Below are 20,869 nucleotides of genomic sequence, written 5' to 3'. Positions count from 1 at the left end.
AAAAGAAATATTTATAATAATAAAATAAAAAAAACTTTATAAATTAAAATTATTAAAATATTTAAATAAAAACTTATATTAAAAAATTCTTAATTAAATATAATAATAAGTAAAAATAAAAAAGATTTAAAAAAAATAATAATATAAAAAAAAATAAAATATATAAATTTTTATTACTTTTAATAAACTAAAAAATAAAATAAGAAAAATAAATATTAATAATAATAATATAATTTTAAATACTTTAAAAGTATTTAAAAATAAATAAAATAAAAAAAAATATTTATAAAGCTAATAATTATATAAAAATAAATTATATAATAATATTTTCTTATATTAATAAGAAAATATTTTATAATTTTTATTTTAATAATAAATATTATTATAATAATAAAAAATTAAATATTATAATTTTTTAAAAAAAAAAAATAATTTTAAACTTTTATTAAAATATATAAAATATATATATTTAATATAAATATTATATATATTTATAATATATTAAATATACTTTTAAATTAAAATATAATTAAATATATTTTTAATTAAAATAAAAAGATATTTAATTAAAGTATTATATTTTAAATAAAAACTTTTAAAATAAAAAATAAAAATAATTAATAATAATTAAATAATAATTTTAAAACTTAATTTAAATATATTTATTAAATATTAAATATATATAAATTTTATAAATATATATAAATTAAATATATATTAATTATATATATATATAAAAAATAAATAATAATATTAATATATATATAAGAAAAAAATTCTAATATATAAAAAAAAGCTATTATTTAAATTATTTTAATATAAAATAAAAAATTATATAATATATTTATTATTAAATTACTTAAAATATATAATAAATAAAGCTAAAAAATAATATAAATAATAATATAAAATATTAATAATATATAAATAAATATAATAAGTATTAAATATATTTAAATAAAAAAACTTTAAAAGAATTATAAAATTAATATATTATAATAAATAAAATCTAAATAAATAATATAATAAATAAAAGTTTAACTTTAAATATAAAAAAAAATATATAATAAATTATAATAATTTAAAATATAAAAAATATAAAAAAATAAAAAATTAAATTTATAATTACTTATATTAAATATTTAATAATAAATTTTATTTTAAGTATTTATAAAATAAAATTAAATTTATAAAATAATATTAAAAAATAAAATAATAAATTATAAAAAAATTTATTTTAAAAAACTTAAAAAATAAAGTATATTATTTATAAAAAAACTATAAATTAATATAAAAAAAAAATATTAATAACTTTTAATATAATTTAAAATAAATAAAATAATAAAATAATATTAAATATTAAAGTTATAAAATATTATATTTATATACTTATAAATAATAATATAATAAGTAATTATATTTTACTTAAAGTTATTAATTATTATTAATTATTATAAAAATATAAAAAAATATTATATAAGTTAATTAATATTAAAAAAAAACTTTTTACTTATAATAATAAAATTATTAATTAAGAAATTAATTATTTTAAAGTATAAATTTAAAATTATTTAAAAGTAATTTAACTTAATATTATAAATATATTAAAATATAATTTAATATTAAAATATTTATAATTATAAAAAAATAATTTATTAATTAATTAAAAAATAAGTTAAATAAAATAAAATAAAACTTTAAGTTAATAAAATTAATAAAATTTAAAAAAAAAAAAATTTTATTATAATTTAGCTTATAAATAAAATTTTAAAAAAAAGGAATTTTTAAATAAGTTATTTAAAAATTAATAATAATAAATAAATAATATAAAAATAATATATATAAAAAAAAATAATTAAATTTATTATAATAATTTTAATAATATTATAAATTAAAATATAAATAATAATAAATAATAAGAAAATAAAAACTAAAATCTAAAAAATTATTATTATTTTAAGAAAAAACTTTATAAATATAAATAAAAAACTTAAAAAAAAAAAAAAATAAAAATAATAAAAATAATAAAAGCTTAATAATAAAAAAAAAAAAACTTAAAAATATTTTTAAAAAATATTAAAAATATAAAAAATTATTTATAAAAAAATTAAAAATTAAATTATTAAAATATAATTAATAAAATTATTAAATTAAATTAATAAATAAAAAGTTAATAATATTTTATAAAATTTATAATTTAAATATTATTACGACCTAGTCGTATACAGGAAGCAGGCTGTAGGTTAGGCCAGCTATATAAGCCATAAGGCAGTATAGGCAGGATAAATAATAGATTAAAGGTCAGAGTAACTATTATATTTAAATTATAAAAGGAATTATAATCTATATAAGCAGGATTATAATTATAATAATAATCTAAAGGGAAATATTATAATAAGAGAAGTAATTTATTATAATATATAAGAACCCTTAATATTACTTTATAAATAGACTTTAGCTTCTTAGCTTTTAATACTAATTATTATATTAAATAAGCTTTACTTATAACTTTTTAACTTTAATTACTTAGTTATAATTTATAACTTATTATTAATATAACACCTAATTACTTAGATTAATTGCCTTAGTAGCTTTACTAATATAAATTATAACTAGTTTATCCCTTAAGAACCTAAGTTATTATATATTAAAAGCTCTTATTTAGATTATTATTATGTTACTCTAAGTAATACCTAATAACTATTAATATAATATTATATAAGATTATTATTATATCTAGATTAAATAAAATCTAAGAGGGACTAATAATTATTTTTACTTATAAAATACTTATTAAAATTATATGCTTTTAGGAATAAGTCTAATAAATAAAAAAAGAATAATAAGAATAAGCTATAATTATTATTATAATTAAAAAGGACTTAAGAGAAATCCTTAAACCTAAAATATTAAGATTATATAATAGATCTTTAGGTATACTTTAAGGATTTCTTACTTAACTTAAAGCTTATTATTAATAATTCTTAATTAAAATAAAAGAATCTTTTATTAAGGTATTATATATAAAAGGGTATATAATAAGAGTAGTACTTATATAGTTTAAATTTATTATAAGGGATTACCTTAATAAAGAAAAAAATAACTATAAAGAAGAAACTAATACTATTTTTAAAAGTTATAATAAGTTTAAAAAAGCTATTAAAAAAGCCTTTAAAATAATTAATAAAGCTAAAGCTATTAAGTATTATATTAACAGGCTTAAGTAGAAAGGATTAATATCTAATTATATTACTTACTTTAAATAACTTATATTTTAGCTTAACTAAGAAAATAAACCTTTTATATTAGCCTTTTATAAAAGACTTAAGAAAGAAGTTAAAAATAAACTTTATAAAAAGAATAAACTAAATAACTTATTAGATTATATTATTATAATAATATAAATTAATAATAAATAATATTAATAATATATATAAAAGAAATAAAATAAAGAAACCTAAAGCCTTACTAAAAAAAAGAGTTATTAAGCTAATTAATATAAGAAGTATAATAAACTTATTACTTATAATTATACTTTTAACCCTAAATAAATAAAGCTTAATATTATTAAAAAAGATAATAAAAAAGAAAAAAAATATTATAATTATAAAAAACCAGGATATTTTATTAATAAATATAAGAAACCTAAGAAAAAATAAAAGCTAATACTAAAAGAAGGTAAAAAATAACTTAATTTTACTAACTAATAAAAAATTAAAGTTACTAAATTAAAGGTAAAATATAAGAACCTTAACTAGACTTTCTATTATAATAATAACTATTATATTTATATAAGTAATAAATAAAAAAGAGGATAATCTTTAAAAAAACTAAAAAAACTAAAAAAAAAAATTATAAACTTTATAAGAAATAAGCTATAAGTAGCTAAATAATTAATATAAAAAAACCTAAATAAATAATTAATAAAAAAAAGAATACTTATAATAATAAGATAAAAGAAACTTTATAAACTAAAATCACTAAAATATTTAAATAAAAACTTATACTAAAAAATTCTTAATTAAGTATAATAATAAGTAAAAGTAAGGAAAATTTAAAGGGAATAATAATATAAAAAGAAATAAGATATATAAATTCTTACTACCTTTAATAAACTAAAAGATAAAGTAAAGGAAATAAGTATTAATAATAATAATATAATCCTAAATACTCTAAAAGTATTTAAAAATAAATAAAATAAAGAAAAAACACTTATAAAGCTAATAATTATATAAGAATAAGCTATATAATAATATTTTCTTATACTAATAAGAAAATATTTTATAATTTTTATTCTAATAATAAATATTATTATAATAATAAAAAATTAAATATTATAGTTTTTAAAAGAAGAAAAAGAAAATAATCTTAGACTTTTACTAAGATATATAAAGTATACACATTTAATATAAGTATTATATATATTTATAATATATTAGGTATATTTTTAAATTAAGGCATAATTAAATATATTTCTAATTAAAATAAAAGGATATTTAATTAAGGTATTATACTTTAAATAAGAACTCCTAAAATAAAGAATAAAAATAATTAATAATAATTAAATAATAATCTTAGAACCTAATTTAAATATACTTATTAAATATTAAGCTTATATAAACCTTATAAATATATATAAATTAAATATATATTAATTATATATATATATAAAAAATAAGTAATAATATTAATATATATATAAGAAAAAAATCTTAATATATAAAAAAGAATTATTACTTAAGTTACCTTAATATAAAATAAAGGATTATATAGTATACCTACTATTAAATTATTTAAAATATATAATAAATAAGGCTAAGAAATAATATAAGTAATAATATAAAATACTAGTAATATATAAACAGATATAGCAGGTATTAAACATACTTAAATAAAAAGACCCTAAGGGAACTATAAAATTAATATATTATAATAAATAAAATCTAAATAAGTAGTATAATAAATAGAAGTTTAACCCTAAATATAATAAGAAATATATAATAAATTATAATAACTTAATATATAAAAAGTATAAAAAAATAAAAAACTAAATTTATAATTACTTATATTAAATATTTAATAATAGGTTTTACTTTAAGTACTTATAAAATAAAATTAAACTTATAAAATAATACTAAGAAATAAAATAATAAATCATAAAAGAATTTATTTTAAAAAACTTAAAAAATAAGGTATATTATTTATAAAAAGGCTATAAGCTAATATAAAAAAAAAGATATTAATAACTCTTAATATAATCTAGAATAAATAAAGTAATAAAATAGTATTAAACACTAAAGTTATAAAATATTATATTTATATACTTATAAATAATAGTATAATAGGTAATTATATTTTACTTAAAGTTATAAATTATTATTAATTATTATAAAAACATAAAAAGGTATTATATAAGTTAATTAATATTAAAAGAAAACTTTTTACTTATAATAATAAAATTATTAATTAAAAGACTAATTATCTTAAAGTATAAGTTTAAGGTTATTTAAAAGTAATTTAACTTAATATTATAAATATATTAAAATATAACCTAGTATTAAGATACTTATAATTATAAGAGAGTAACCTACTAATTAATTAAAGAATAAGCTAATTAAAGTAAAATAAGACTTTAAGCTAATAAAATTAATAAAATTTAAAAAAAAAAAAAAATTTTATTATAACTTAGCTTATAAATAAAGTTCTAAAAAAAAAGAACTTTTAAGTAAGTTATTTAAGAACTAATAATAATAAATAAGTAATAAAAAAGTAGTTAAAATAATTAGATCTATTATAATAACCTTAATAATATTATAAATTAAAATATAAATAATAATAAGTAATAAGAAGATAAAAGCTAAGATTTAAAAGGTTATTATTACCTTAAGGAAAAACCTTATAAATATAAATAAAAAACTTAAAAAAAAAAAAAAAATAAGAATAATAAAGATAATAAAAGCCTAATAATAAAAGAAAAAAAACTTAAGAATATCCCTAAGAAATACTAAAAATATAAAAAATTATTTATAAAAGAATTAAAAACCAGATTACTAGAATATAATTAATAAGATTATTAAATTAACTTAATAAATAAAAAATTAATAATATTTTATAAGATTTATAACTTAAATGTAAAAGAACTTAAAACACTATAAGAATATATTAATAAAATACTAATAAAAGGCTATATTAAAGTATTTATATTAAAAGCTAAATACCTAGTTATATTTATTCTAAAAAAGAATAAAAAACTATAGTTAATAATAAACTATTAATAATTAAATATAATTACTATAAAAGATTAAATATTATTATTACTTATATTAGAATTATAAAACTAATTATATAAAATAAATTAGTTTATTACTTTAAACCTAAAGGGAGTATATAATTTAATTTAAATAAAGAAAAGCTATAAATAAAAGATAACCTTTAAAATAAAGTTTAAATTATTTAAATACTTAGTAATATTATTTAAGCTTATTAATATATTAATAATATTTTAATAAATAATTAATAATATACTATAAAAATATTTAAATAATTTTATAATAATATATTTAAATAATATATTAATCTTCTTAAAAACCCTAAAAAACCATAAAGAATATATATATAAGGTATTATAAGCACTATAAAACATAAAGTTACTAATAAAACTAATAAAAAGTAAATTTTATATATAAGAAGTAGACTTTTTAGAATATATAATATAACTAAATAAAATATAAATAAAAAAATCTAAAGTAAAGGTAATAAAAAACTAATTAATATTAAAGAATATTAAGGATATATAAAGCTTTAAGGGCTTTATAAACTATTATAAAAGGTTTATTAAAAGCTATAATAAAACTATAATACCCTTAAATAAACTTACTAAGAAAAATAAGTAATAAAATTAAAATAATAAAGTATAATATACCTTTAATAAGATTAAAAAACTTATTATATTTAAACCTATTTTAAGAACCTTTAACTTAAAAAAAGAAATAAAACTAAAAACTAATTTTTTAAACTTTACTTTAAGAGTATAAGTTAAATAAAAAAATAATAATAAGAAATTATACTTTATTATATTTTACTTAAAAAAACTTTATAAAGTAAAACTTAATTATCTTATTTATAATAAAGAATTCTTAATAATTATTAATACTTTTAAGGAATTTAAATATTATTTTATAAGAAATAAATATAAAGTTAACGTATATATTAATTATAAGAATATCTTTTATTTTATAATAATATAATAATTAAATAAATAATAAATTTAATAGGCTAAATATTTTTTAGAATTTAATTATAAAATTATTTATTAAAAAGAATCTAAGAATAAATAAGTAAACGCTTTAAGTTAAAAAAGTAATTATAATATAAGAGTACTTATAATAATAGGATAACTCCTTAAGATTAATAAAAATAATAATTTTTAGTAAAGATAACTAAATATTATATTAAAAGTATAAAAAAAAAACCTAATATATAATAAAATATACTAATAAATAATAAATAATATATAATATATTAAGGATATATTAATAAGATATATATACTACCTAAGAGGAGTACTAATATATAAAGAGAAAATCTAAATACTACTAAAATTATAAAAAGAATATATTAAAGAAATATATAAATATTTAGTTTATAAATATTAAGGAATCCATAAAATACTAAATAAAATATAATAATAATATAATTTCTTAGGAATTAAGAAAATAATTAAAAAGGTTATTAATAAATATATATAATATAAAAAAAATAAGGCTTTATAATATAAGCTATATAAAAAACTATAACTATTATTAGTATTAATATAACTATAAGAATTAATAGCTTTTAATTATATTATAAAGCTATTAATATTAAAAGAACTAATAATTAATATAAAATATAATAATATATTTATAATTATAAATAAACTTATAAAATATAAATACTTTTTATTATATAAAAAAGTAAGTAATATAAAAGAACTTATATATATATTCTTATAAATAATAATAAGTAATTATAAGCTATTAAAAGAAATTATATTAAATAAAAGAAGTATATTTACCTCTAAGTTTTAATAAGTACTTATAATATAACTTAGAATAAATTATAAGTTAAGTATTATATATTACCTATAAATAAATAAATAAATAAAAAGATTAAACCAGACGCTTAAATAGTATTTATAATATTATATTAATTATTAATAAGATAATTAGGTTAAATAATTACTTATAATATAATTAGCTTATAATAGCTTAATATTAGAATTAATAAAGTAAATACTAGCTTATATTAATTATAGATTTAATCTTAAAGTATTTTAAATATAATATAAAAAACTATAAGTAAAATAAGTAATATTATAAGCAAATAAACTAAAAAGATTATATAAAAAAATATAATATAAATTAGAATTTATATAAAATAAAATGGCATAATATTATAATTATAAAAAATTAAAAAAACTAATCTTTAAGGAGGGAAATATAGTTTATTTACTCTAATAAAATATTAAAATAATATAATTAAGTAATAAATTAAACTATAAAAAATTAGGATTATTTATTATTAAAAAATAAATATTAATAAATAATTATAAACTTTTATTATTAAAAACTATAAGAAATTATCTTATAATATATATTTCACTTCTTAAGAAAGTACTAAATAATATACTAATAAAAAAAGATATTAAAGTCTTAAATAATAAAGAATATAAAGTAAAATAAATTTTAAATATAAGAATAAAAAATAAAATATATTAATACCTTATTAAGTAAAAAGATTATAAATATAAAAAAAATATATAAAAACCTATAAAGTACTTAAGAAAGTATTAGTACCTATTAAGGTAATTTTACTAAAAAGTATAAGAGGTATAAGAGGACCTAGATCTAAGAACTCCTTACTTAACCTAAAAGTAAACTAATTACTCTCTTTAGGAATACCTATTATACCTAAATTATTTACTACTTAATACTTATAAGTATTTAAAGTAAGTAAAATCCTATTCTTAGTATTTAACTTTATTATATTATAATAAAATAATTCTAAACTCTTATTCTTAATATAATTTTAGATCTTTTATATTTAAGCTAATTAATTTATAGCTATAAAAAGCTAAAACTAAAGGTTAACTAGTTATATATAAAGCTTTAATAGCTTATTACTTACCTTTTCCTCCTTTAACTTTAGTTTCTTTTATTATTTTAATAAGTATATTACTAAGAAATATTATTAATAAAAGAATATAAATAAAATAAGGGCTATAATAATACCTATAAGAAAAAGCTACTAAAATATTATTATATAAGTAACTATATTATATATACTTATTATATTACGATTTCTTATTTATTATATAATAGGATTTATTATTTTTAAAATAATAAGTATAAGGTATATTTATAAGATAGCTAAATAAATCTATAATATTAATAAGATTAATATATTTATAATTATTATTTTTTTTTATATTTAATTTTAGCTTAAAAATATAACCAGATATAATATTAATAAAATATCCTAAAGAATAAAAAAAGGAGGGAACTTATTAATAAAAGAAAAGGCTATAAAGCTATTTATAAAATAAGACTTAGGTCTTAAAAATAAGACTATAAGAGAGGGGATATTATATTATAACCTAGTTATATATAAGAAGCAAGCTATAGGTTAAGCTAGCTATATAAGCTATAAGGCGGTATAAGCAGGGCAAATAATAGATTAAAGGTTAAAGTAACCATTATATTTAAATTATAGAAGGAACCATAATCTATATAAGTAGGATTATAATTATAATAATAATCTAAAAGGAAATATTATAATAAGAGAAGTAATTTATTATAATATATAAAAACCCCTAATATTACTTTATAAATAAACTTTAACTCCTTAGCTTTTAATACTAATTATTATATTAAATAAGCTTTACTTATAACTCTTTAACTCTAATCACTTAATTACGGTTTATAACCTATTACTAATATAACACCTAACTACTTAGATTAATTGCCCTAGTAGCTCTGCTAATATAAATTACGACTAGTTTATCCCTTAGGAACCTAAGCCGTTACAAATATAAAAAAACTTAAAATATTATAAAAATATATTAATAAAATATTAATAAAAAGTTATATTAAAGTATTTATATTAAAAATTAAATATTTAATTATATTTATTTTTAAGAAAAATAAAAAATTATAATTAATAATAAATTATTAATAATTAAATATAATTATTATAAAAAATTAAATATTATTATTATTTATTTTTAAATTATAAAATTAATTATATAATATAAATTAATTTATTCTTTTAAACTTAAAAAAAATATATAATTTAATTTAAATAAAAAAAAATTATAAATAAAAAATAATTTTTAAAATAAAATTTAAATTATTTAAATACTTAATAATATTATTTAAATTTATTAATATATTAATAATATTTTAATAAATAATTAATAATATATTATAAAAATATTTAAATAATTTTATAATAATATATTTAAATAATATATTAATTTTCTTAAAAACCTTAAAAAACTATAAAAAATATATATATAAAATATTATAAATATTATAAAATATAAAATTATTAATAAAACTAATAAAAAGTAAATTTTATACTTAAAAAATAAACTTTTTAAAATATATAATATAATTAAATAAAATATAAATAAAAAAAATAAAAATTAAAATAATAAAAAACTAATTAATATTAAAAAATATTAAAAATATATAAAATTTTAAAAGCTTTATAAATTATTATAAAAAATTTATTAAAAATTATAATAAAATTATAATACTTTTAAATAAATTTATTAAAAAAAATAAATAATAAAACTAAAATAATAAAATATAATATATTTTTAATAAAATTAAAAAACTTATTATATTTAAACTTATTTTAAGAATTTTTAACTTAAAAAAAAATAAAACTAAAAATTAATTTATTAAACTTTACTTTTAAAATATAAATAAAATAATAAAATAATAATAAAAAATTATGTTTTATTATATTTTATTTAAAAAAACTTTATAAAATAAAATTTAATTATTTTATTTATAATAAAAAATTCTTAATAATTATTAATATTTTTAAGAAATTTAAATATTATTTTATAAAAAATAAATATAAAATTAAAATATATATTAATTATAAAAATATTTTTTATTTTATAATAATATAATAATTAAATAAAAAATAAATTTAATAAATTAAATATTTTTTAGAATTTAATTATAAAATAATTACTTAAAAAAAATCTAAAAATAAATAAATAAATACTTTAAATTAAAAAAATAATTATAATATAAAAATATTTATAATAATAAAATAACTTTTTAAAATTAATAAAAATAATAATTTTTAATAAAAATAATTAAATATTATATTAAAAATATAAAAAAAAAACCTAATATATAATAAAATATATTAATAAATAATAAATAATATATAATATATTAAAAATATATTAATAAAATATATATATTACTTAAAAGAAATATTAAAGTATAAAAAAAAATTTTAAATATTATTAGAATTATAAGAAAAATATATTAAAAAAATATATAAATACTTAGTTTATAAATATTAAAAAATTTATAAAATATTAAATAAAATATAATAATAATATAATTTTTTAAGAATTAAGAAAATAATTAAAAAAATTATTAATAAATATATATAATATAAAAATAATAAAGCTTTATAATATAAGTTATATAAAAAATTATAATTATTATTAATATTAATATAATTATAAAAATTAATAATTTTTAATTATATTATAAAGCTATTAATATTAAAAAAACTAATAATTAATATAAAATATAATAATATATTTATAATTATAAATAAACTTATAAAATATAAATACTTTTTATTATATAAAAAAGTAAATAATATAAAAGAACTTATATATATATTTTTATAAATAATAATAAATAATTATAAATTATTAAAAAAAATTATATTAAATAAAAAAAATATATTTACTTTTAAGTTTTAATAAGTATTTATAATATAATTTAAAATAAATTATAAATTAAGTATTATATATTATTTATAAATAAATAAATAAATAAAAAAATTAAATTAAATACTTAAATAATATTTATAATATTATATTAATTATTAATAAAATAATTAAGTTAAATAATTATTTATAATATAATTAGTTTATAATAACTTAATATTAGAATTAATAAAATAAATATTAGTTTATATTAATTATAAATTTAATTTTAAAGTATTTTAAATATAATATAAAAAATTATAAATAAAATAAGTAATATTATAAGTAAATAAACTAAAAAAATTATATAAAAAAATATAATATAAATTAAAATTTATATAAAAAAAATTAATATAATATTATAATTAAAAAAAATTAAAAAAATTAATTTTTAAGAAAAAAATATAATTTATTTACTTTAATAAAATATTAAAATAATATAATTAAATAATAAATTAAATTATAAAAAATTAAAATTATTTATTATTAAAAAATAAATATTAATAAATAATTATAAATTTTTATTATTAAAAATTATAAAAAATTATTTTATAATATATATTTTACTTTTTAAGAAAATATTAAATAATATATTAATAAAAAAAAATATTAAAGTTTTAAATAATAAAAAATATAAAATAAAATAAATTCTAAATATAAAAATAAAAAATAAAATATATTAATATTTTATTAAGTAAAAAAATTATAAATATAAAAAAAATATATAAAAACCTATAAAATACTTAAAAAAATACTAGTATTTATTAAGGTAATTTTATTAAAAAGTATAAAAAATATAAAAGAATTTAAATCTAAAAATTTTTTACTTAACTTAAAAGTAAACTAATTACTTTTTTTAAAAATACTTATTATATTTAAATTATTTATTACTTAATACTTATAAACATTTAAAATAAATAAAATTTTATTCTTAGTATTTAATTTTATTATATTATAATAAAATAATTTTAAACTTTTATTTTTAATATAATTTTAGATTTTTTATATTTAAGTTAATTAATTTATAATTATAAAAAGCTAAAATTAAAAGTTAATTAATTATATATAAAGTTTTAATAACTTATTACTTGCTTTTTTTTCTTTTAACTTTAGTTTTTTTTATTATTTTAATAAGTATATTACTAAGAAATATTATTAATAAAAGAATATAAATAAAATAAAAGCTATAATAATACTTATAAAAAAAAGCTATTAAAATACTATTATATAAGTAATTATATTATATATACTTATTATATTATAATTTTTTATTTATTATATAATAAAATTTATTATTTTTAAAATAATAAGTATAAAGTATATTTATAAGGTAATTAAATAAATTTATAATATTAATAAAATTAATATATTTATAATTATTATTTTTCTTTATATTTAATTTTAACTTAAAAATATAACCAGATATAATATTAATAAAATATCCTAAAAAATAAAAAAAAAAATAAACTTATTAATAAAAAAAAGGGTTATAAAGCTATTTATAAAATAAAACTTAAGTTTTAAAAATAAAACTATAAAAAAAAAAATATTATATTATAACCTAATTATATATAAAAAGTAAATTATAAGTTAAGCTAGCTATATAAGCTATAAAATAATATAAGTAAAATAAATAATAAATTAATAGTTAAGGTAATTATTATATTTAAATTATAAAAAAAACTATAATTTATATAAGTAAAATTATAATTATAATAATAATTTAAAAGAAAATATTATAATAAGAAAAGTAATTTATTATAATATATAAAAACCCTTAATTTTACTTTATAAATAAACCTTAACTTTTTAGCTTTTAATACTAATTATTATATTAAATAAGCTTTACTTATAACTTTTTAATTTTAATTACTTAATTATAATTTATAACTTATTATTAATATAATACCTAATTACTTAAATTAACTACTTTAATAGCTCTACTAATATAAACTATAACTAGTTTATCCCTTAGGAACCTTAGCTGTTACAAGACTAAATTACTTAGTAAAACAGCCTATATAAGGTTATAGCTCTTATTTTTTAGCTTTATAGGCTTAGATAAGCTTATATTACTTAATTAAAAGGTTAATAGCTTAATAGGAAATCTATATAGGTAGCTTACTAAGCTATTCCTTACGGTTAATTAAATATTATTACTTAACTTTGTTTTTTATTATTTTTATATAATAATTATAGTTTTAAGTATTAAATATATATAAAATTCTATTAGTAAGTAATATAAAATTCTTAATTCCTATAAATAGCTAGATTTTTAATGCTTTATAAAAGACTTTTATAAAACTATTCGCTTTTTCGCCAAATATTTAATATTCTTTTATAAAATAATAAGCCTATTATTACTTAAACTTAAAATATATATTTTTTATATAATAAAAAATACTAAATTATTATAATTTATATATATTAATTATCTAGATCTAAGTAGATTAAAAATCCTTAAATATAGCTATAAAGACTAGCATTTAAAAGGCTAAAAAAGCTCTTATTAAGCTATTATTAAAAGCTTTATTATCTGATTTATTATTTTTATTATTATTATTATTATTAATAGTTTTAATAGCTTTAATTTACTTTTTATAAAAGTTATTCTTAATATTAGCTAAAATATACTATATATAAAGCACTTATTAAGTTACTAGCTAAATAACTTTAAGAGCGTTTTTTAATGCTTTTTTAAAGTTTATTATAATAATTTTAAGCTATAATATCTAAAGCTTAGCGCGAATTTCTTCTAATATAGCTAATATTTAATAATAGCCCTTTTTCTTTTTAGAATTTATAAAGCCAAATATAATATTTATAATAGATTTTTAATTTATAATAATAATAATATTTAATAAATAAAAACCCTAATAATTTATCTTATAAGTATAGTCTATACTAATAAATTCTAAAAAAACCTTCTATTTTTTAATATAAAAAAGGTAGGTTTAAATAGCGCTTTTAAGATAATAGTTTTTATTATAAATATACCTAAAAAAATAGCTCTTTTTTTTTAGTTTCTTAATAAACTACTAGGAAAATATATAGCTAGTTAATTTATATTAATAAGCTTTTTAATATTAATTATAAATATCTTTAGGCTAAAAAAAAAGCTTCTTCTTATTTTCTTTATATATTATTATACTAATACCTTAAAGTTAAAAGCTTATATAATTAAAAAGGCTTAAAATTTACTTCTTTTATTAATATATAAATTTTTAATATATTATATACCTAAAAGAGTTACTTAACCTAATATAATTATAAAAGCCTTACTTTTTATAGTATTATACCTAATAACTAGAATTATTAATAAATATCACCTTAAGCTAGTAAGTATAGCTGGTTTTTTAAGAGCTTATTTTTTAAAGCCTAGCGCCTCTAAGTACCCTTTAATAGCCGCTGTAATTATAGTTAAGCTAGCTTACTTATAATTATTAAATACTATTAATAAGGGTTTTTAGTTATATAAAGCTTTTACTAAAAGTATAATTATTTTACTTACTAAATACTTATATAGCGTTATAAAGGTTATTAAAACTACTATAACCTACTAAGAGTAATAAATTTAAGGGCAGGTTTTTTAGATTTTTAGCTATTATAATAAAGCTTATAATATTATTAAAGAAAGAAAAAAGGCCTTATTAGCTATAGCCTTATTAAAAAATTTATATATTATAGCCTTAAAAAATTTATTAATTTTTATTATAGCCTTTTAGTATTAAGAAAAGCTATTATATATTTATACTAAAAATATACTATAAGGTTTAGCGCGGGATTACTAGACTAAAATCAGGGCGTGGTGGGGCGGTTAAGCGCACCGAGCAAAAGGGGTGAGCGCGCCGAGCAATCCACCGGTCTACGTTGGCCAGCACCATCTCGAGAAAGGCGTGCACGAGTACTCTCTTTGTAAACAATTCATTTATTCATGTCACACTGGACCTTTGCCCGTTCTCTTGATGCTGCTCAGTAGGTGGCATTCAGCCGCATATCCAGGTACTCGCTGCTATTAATAGGCTCATACTTCCTTGGTCGTTCCGGCCCCCAGCAGCCTGGTATACAGTCAATTGTAGAGTCAATGTCCGGGGCTACAAAGTATGGAATCGAGTACCTCTCGCGAGTCATCCGCGGTTCGCCCTCTTTCAACGGCTCATCAGCTGGAGGCGTACGAACGTGATGCAGCGTAGACCGCAGCACGTCGTTGCTCCATCTCATAAGTAGATCGCCGATATTGACAACCATTGTTCCTGGGATATAGGGCGCTGGGTTGAATTTGCCCTTTTCATGGATATCTTCGACCTCGAGTCCGCCGACTTGGTCCTGGAAGAGCATGGTTAGCGTACCGAAATCGGTATGGGCACTGATACTTTCTAGTTTGCCGGTCGCGAGGAGTTCTTCTTTGGCTGGCGGGTAGTGCAGCAGGCGGATCTGGTTTTGCTTGGTCTTGTGGTAATTGGTAAAGAAATCCTCCTTCAGGCCCATGCCAACGGCGATAGCGCGGAGCAGTTGCAATTCCATGCCGTAGCATATCTCGTAAAACTGGGTGAAGAAGTCGCGGAACCCGGGGATCACGTTATCGGCAGGCCAAATGTTTCGCAGCTTTCCCTCTGCACCCATTTCGTAGGATTCCTTGAAGTCTGGCTTTTTACGTTGGTTGGCGATGCCCTCCTCGTCAAAAACCATCTGGGAGACTTTTTCGCGGCCGATGCCCGAGTAGCCTCGGTGATACCATCCTTCTCGAGGGTGGGGAACCTTGTCCTTTTCGCCTTGTGGCAGGGCGAAGAAGCGTTGGCTCTGCCCTCTGGTCAGATTCGTGTCTAAGCTACGTTTGAGGGAACAACTTGGATACCCATTGGAATGCCTCGTCTACCACTTTCTGCGGAACTGAGTGGTTTTTTATGTAGGCGAAACCAAAATCCCTAAACGCTTCGTAGATTTCTTTCCCGATGGTGGCAAAATTTTCGTGCGTGCAGTCATCTTGAAGAAGAGGGCCAAAATCGATGATGGGGATTGCATGTTGCTGATTGGCGATGCCGCCCATGTTATCGCGTGTGACGTTTGAAAGCGCCAGGTTATAAGATATATGATGAATCCAAAATCAGACTCCCTGGCCAACTTGGGTTGTGGTTGTCGCACTTGTACGAGCGCAAAAATAGATGAGAACAAGTTGTGTTCATGGTTCAACTCACAAGGTGCGGGGTCTAATCCTGCAGATATTTCAAGCAATTATACATGTGGATTACTAATATTACTATTCTATGTGGGCGACGAATACATGCTCACCCAGGCGCCCATTTGATATTACGCCGTCTTTTCTTCCTGGAATGACGATCTGGATGCCATAGTTGATGGGTCAAGCGCCAGGTTCGAAAAGGTGGCGCATAATAACACAACGCCTGAATCACTTCATTAGCCTTTCCAGGTTGGGGATGTAAGGGAAAGTAAGCAAGCCATGGACCAAAATGGATTTGAGCGACTATAATTATTAAACATCTAGTTACGACAGAGCCCGAATATAAACTATAGACTCAGCCAGATACCTTGAAACTTGGACGCCTCATTTTTTTCACGACGGGGATTGATTGCACAGTCCCTGTTGAGAAAACAACAGCAATTTGCGTGACGTAATGAAGGTATTTTGGGATGATTACGAGAGCCTTTATTCAGTGAGTTCTCTGACATTGATGATGACTGGATAACTTGGTTGAGGGCCCTGGAAACCCGGGAAATTGCATCAGACATTTTTATACCCTGCTGAAGCTCCTGAAGCCCCCTGCTGTGACTCTCAATCCAAGCCCTGAAATAACATTGAAGCCCTAGAAAGAGCAACTATCGTGACCAATAACCTTCGGACTAGTGGTCTAGGCAAGAGGAAGCGCTATGTGTGAGGTAGTGTTGAGCCAATAGAACATGTCTCAGCCGTTAACCTGGAGATTGTTGTATTTGCCACTTCTTTGCTGCCAGAAGTCACATTTAGAATGAGATCTTGCTACCGTCTCATTTTAGGAAAGCACCATTATCTTCAAGTGAGATGGAGCTGATAATTTTTATCAGGCCCGTGATGCAGGTTTCCATATCATCTTCTCCGTCCCAGCCGGTCAGTCTAGTAGATAAAAAGCCAGGTTCTACACATATAATCGCAGTTTTGCGCCCCTCAGACTCCCACTCTCGGGCTAGTGTAACCGATACTTGGTTCAATGCGCATTTCGCAGCACGATACGCTAGACACGTTCCGATTGTATTCGATTCATCATAGATTATTAGCTTATATGGTTGTTCTTCTCGATAAGCAAGGGACAGGATGGCAATAAAGGGGCTACTTACTCGAGATGGAGCCAAAAGAAGACGAAATATTGATGACCTTTGGATTTGTGGCCGGCTCTAGTTGCGGCAGAAACTCCGTCATTGTAAGGTACGGGCCCTGCATCGCAATTTACTCAGCAAGAGACTTACCCCAGATAGCCGGAGCCAGGTGACATCCACTTACAATCGTCATAACACGAAGCCTCTCAAGCATTAGGGAGCTTGTCTGGTCTTTCCATGGCTTCGGATTCGGTGGTAGGCCTAACTGTTTGTGAGGGATAGCACCTGCGCCGGGGGACAGGATGCGGAAAAACCTCCGGAGGCTTTTCTGAGTCTGGAGAAGTTTTATGGATGCCCTCATGCCCTCCTTATCACGGCGAGTTGGGACAAAGATGCATACATGGAACGGGGAACCCTGTGGGCATGGACCACCTCAGCTCTGGTGGATTCTGACATGTTGGTTGCATAGTAGTCGATAAGATCACACAGTCGAGGACGTTGGAATCAGCCTATTGAACATTGGAACATGCGCACAGCGTGCATGTCTAGGAGCCGTTTGAGCCTTTTATTCCAGAACACGTATACTAGTGAAGGATTCTCGTATTCAAATAAAGGTGCTTTAGGATAGGTTTCAATTTCCAATCATCAGACTTCTCTCGTCATGGGGTGGGCGCTTTTAAGGAGATGAAAAGTAAGCGCGTCCGCTGACTTACTCTGGCCCAGGCGTAAACTTTCGGCCGAAAGCGCATTCATTTCCTGCATGTGCGGACATGTGCTGATTGTCGATACCCAGAAAGTGATTACATCAGTGTTTGCGGCAGCCGAGTAAAAGGCCGCACAGGCCAAGATTTGTACCTAGCTTCCTCTTCGTGTTCTTCCTCATTACCCTCTCCCTAAGCACGCATTTCAGAGAGAATGGCCTTTAGGGGTTCTATGCTCTCTTATTCGCAAAGATCAATTGCCTGCTTTATAGTAAGCATTATTCCATTCCACGGTACAGACACCCGTGGCCCTGTAAGCTTGATCCGAGCCTCTAACTCCATGTCTAGCTGTCAATCGGATGCAACAACCAGCACCAAATGTTTCCTCACAAGAGTATCACGGAAAATGGTGAGCCTACTATGGCAAATGAGGGAGAAGTCGTCGAAAAATGCCGACCAAGGCTCGAAGCCCTTTCCAACTTCTACAAAGAGATACATCAAAGTTTCAGGCATGGAATCTAGGAAGGCAGAAAGGGTTGCAAAGCATTTGGAGTCACTCAAATACCACGTTCGCCAGCATATTGGCGGTCATGGCGTCGTTGGGGTCTTTCGAAACGGTGCTGAAAAGGTCATATGCTACGGGCTGAACTGGACGCTCTACCCATTGAAGAGTTAATAGACTTGCCGTACAGTAGCAAGAAGCGCATGGTGGACCGTCATGGCAATGACCGGCCCGTCATGCAAGCATGTGGTCATGACATGAATATGGCGGCGCCTCTCGGTGCGGCTGCCCTGTTGCGGGCTGCAGCCGCGGAATGGAGTGGCACTCTTCTTATTGTTTTTCAGCCCGACGAGGAGGAGACGGGAGGAGCGCAGGCTATGATTGATGATGGGCTATACAACCTCGTTCCAGTGCCGGACCTCATGCTGGCTCAACACGTGGTTCCCTCAGCGACAGGTTCCGTATCTATCCGCTCCGGCCCGGTGCTTGTAGCTGCAGACTCCATACGTGTTCGAGTTGTTGGCGGTCCATGCGAAGGGACTCTAAATCCCCAGCAATGTGTGGATCCGGATCCTATCCCGATCGCGATGCGCGTTGTTCTTGGACTTGAAGACGCCGTGAGGGCTGAAATCGGGCCAGGCAAAGACGCCACGATTGCTTGCTGGGGTTTTCATGCCGGCGAACCGGGCAATGACTATGTTGCCTACGCTGACATTCTCCTTGACGTAAAGACGATGGAAGTCGAGGTTAGACTACAAGTGCACGAATTCATCAAGCGCCGGTTTCGAGAGGCGTGTCGCGAAGCTGGTATGCCTCTGGAACCAATATTCGACATCAAGGTTCGTGCTCCTCTTACGAGCAATGACGTGTTAATATCGGATGCGGTTGGAAAGGTGTTTAAACAAATGTTTGGAGACAACGCTCTGGAAATGGAGCTCACACGTGCGTGCGAGGACTTCTCGACACTTGGAGGCGGTTATAACGTGCCTTATGCGTACTGGAACTTTAGGGGAAGTGGAAATACGACCGGAGGCGCCATCGCTACAAACCACTCCCCCTACTTTGCTCCCATTATAGAGTCTGGTCTAGGGTGTAAAAACGGGTACCCCTGGGCACCCGTGGGTATCTAAGCTTTTCTTGGGTTATTTATGGGCTACTTATTTTATTATATAAGTAAATTAGGTATACTATAAGTAACTTATATAATATATAAGTACCTTATAAATACCTATAAAATATATAATAATATAATATAATAATAAAAATTAATTTCTTTTAATTAATTATAATAATTAATTATAATAAGTAACCTTAAATTATTAGTTTTTAATTATATTTATAAAA

At 19.9% G+C, this 20,869-nt stretch overlaps 2 protein-coding genes across 2 annotated transcripts; one reads left to right on the top strand and one right to left on the bottom strand.

Moving 5' to 3' along the window:
* Positions 1-15,985: 15,985 nt before the first annotated feature.
* gloF_2 (2-oxoglutarate-dependent dioxygenase gloF) lies at positions 15,986-17,060 on the bottom strand (the record flags this gene model as incomplete). Its single annotated transcript, XM_014684546.1, has 2 exons — positions 15,986-16,813; positions 16,869-17,060. 2 exons carry the CDS (start codon positions 17,058-17,060, stop codon positions 15,986-15,988), a joined length of 1,020 nt encoding a protein of 339 aa, XP_014540032.1.
* A 2,596-nt stretch (positions 17,061-19,656) lies between these two features.
* On the top strand, positions 19,657-20,655 carry hipO (Hippurate hydrolase; the record flags this gene model as incomplete). The annotated part of the gene is made up of 1 exon (XM_014684547.1): positions 19,657-20,655. The coding sequence occupies one exon, from the start codon at positions 19,657-19,659 to the stop codon at positions 20,653-20,655; it is 999 nt and encodes a 332-aa protein (XP_014540033.1).
* Between the last annotated feature and the right edge of the window lie 214 nt (positions 20,656-20,869).

This window comes from Metarhizium brunneum, chromosome 3 (genome assembly GCF_013426205.1).
Source record: "Metarhizium brunneum chromosome 3, complete sequence".
NCBI classification, from domain to species: Eukaryota; Fungi; Ascomycota; class Sordariomycetes; order Hypocreales; family Clavicipitaceae; genus Metarhizium; species Metarhizium brunneum.
The sequence above is the reverse complement of the archived record's forward strand: the minus strand, read 5'-3'. Positions and strand labels throughout refer to the sequence as shown.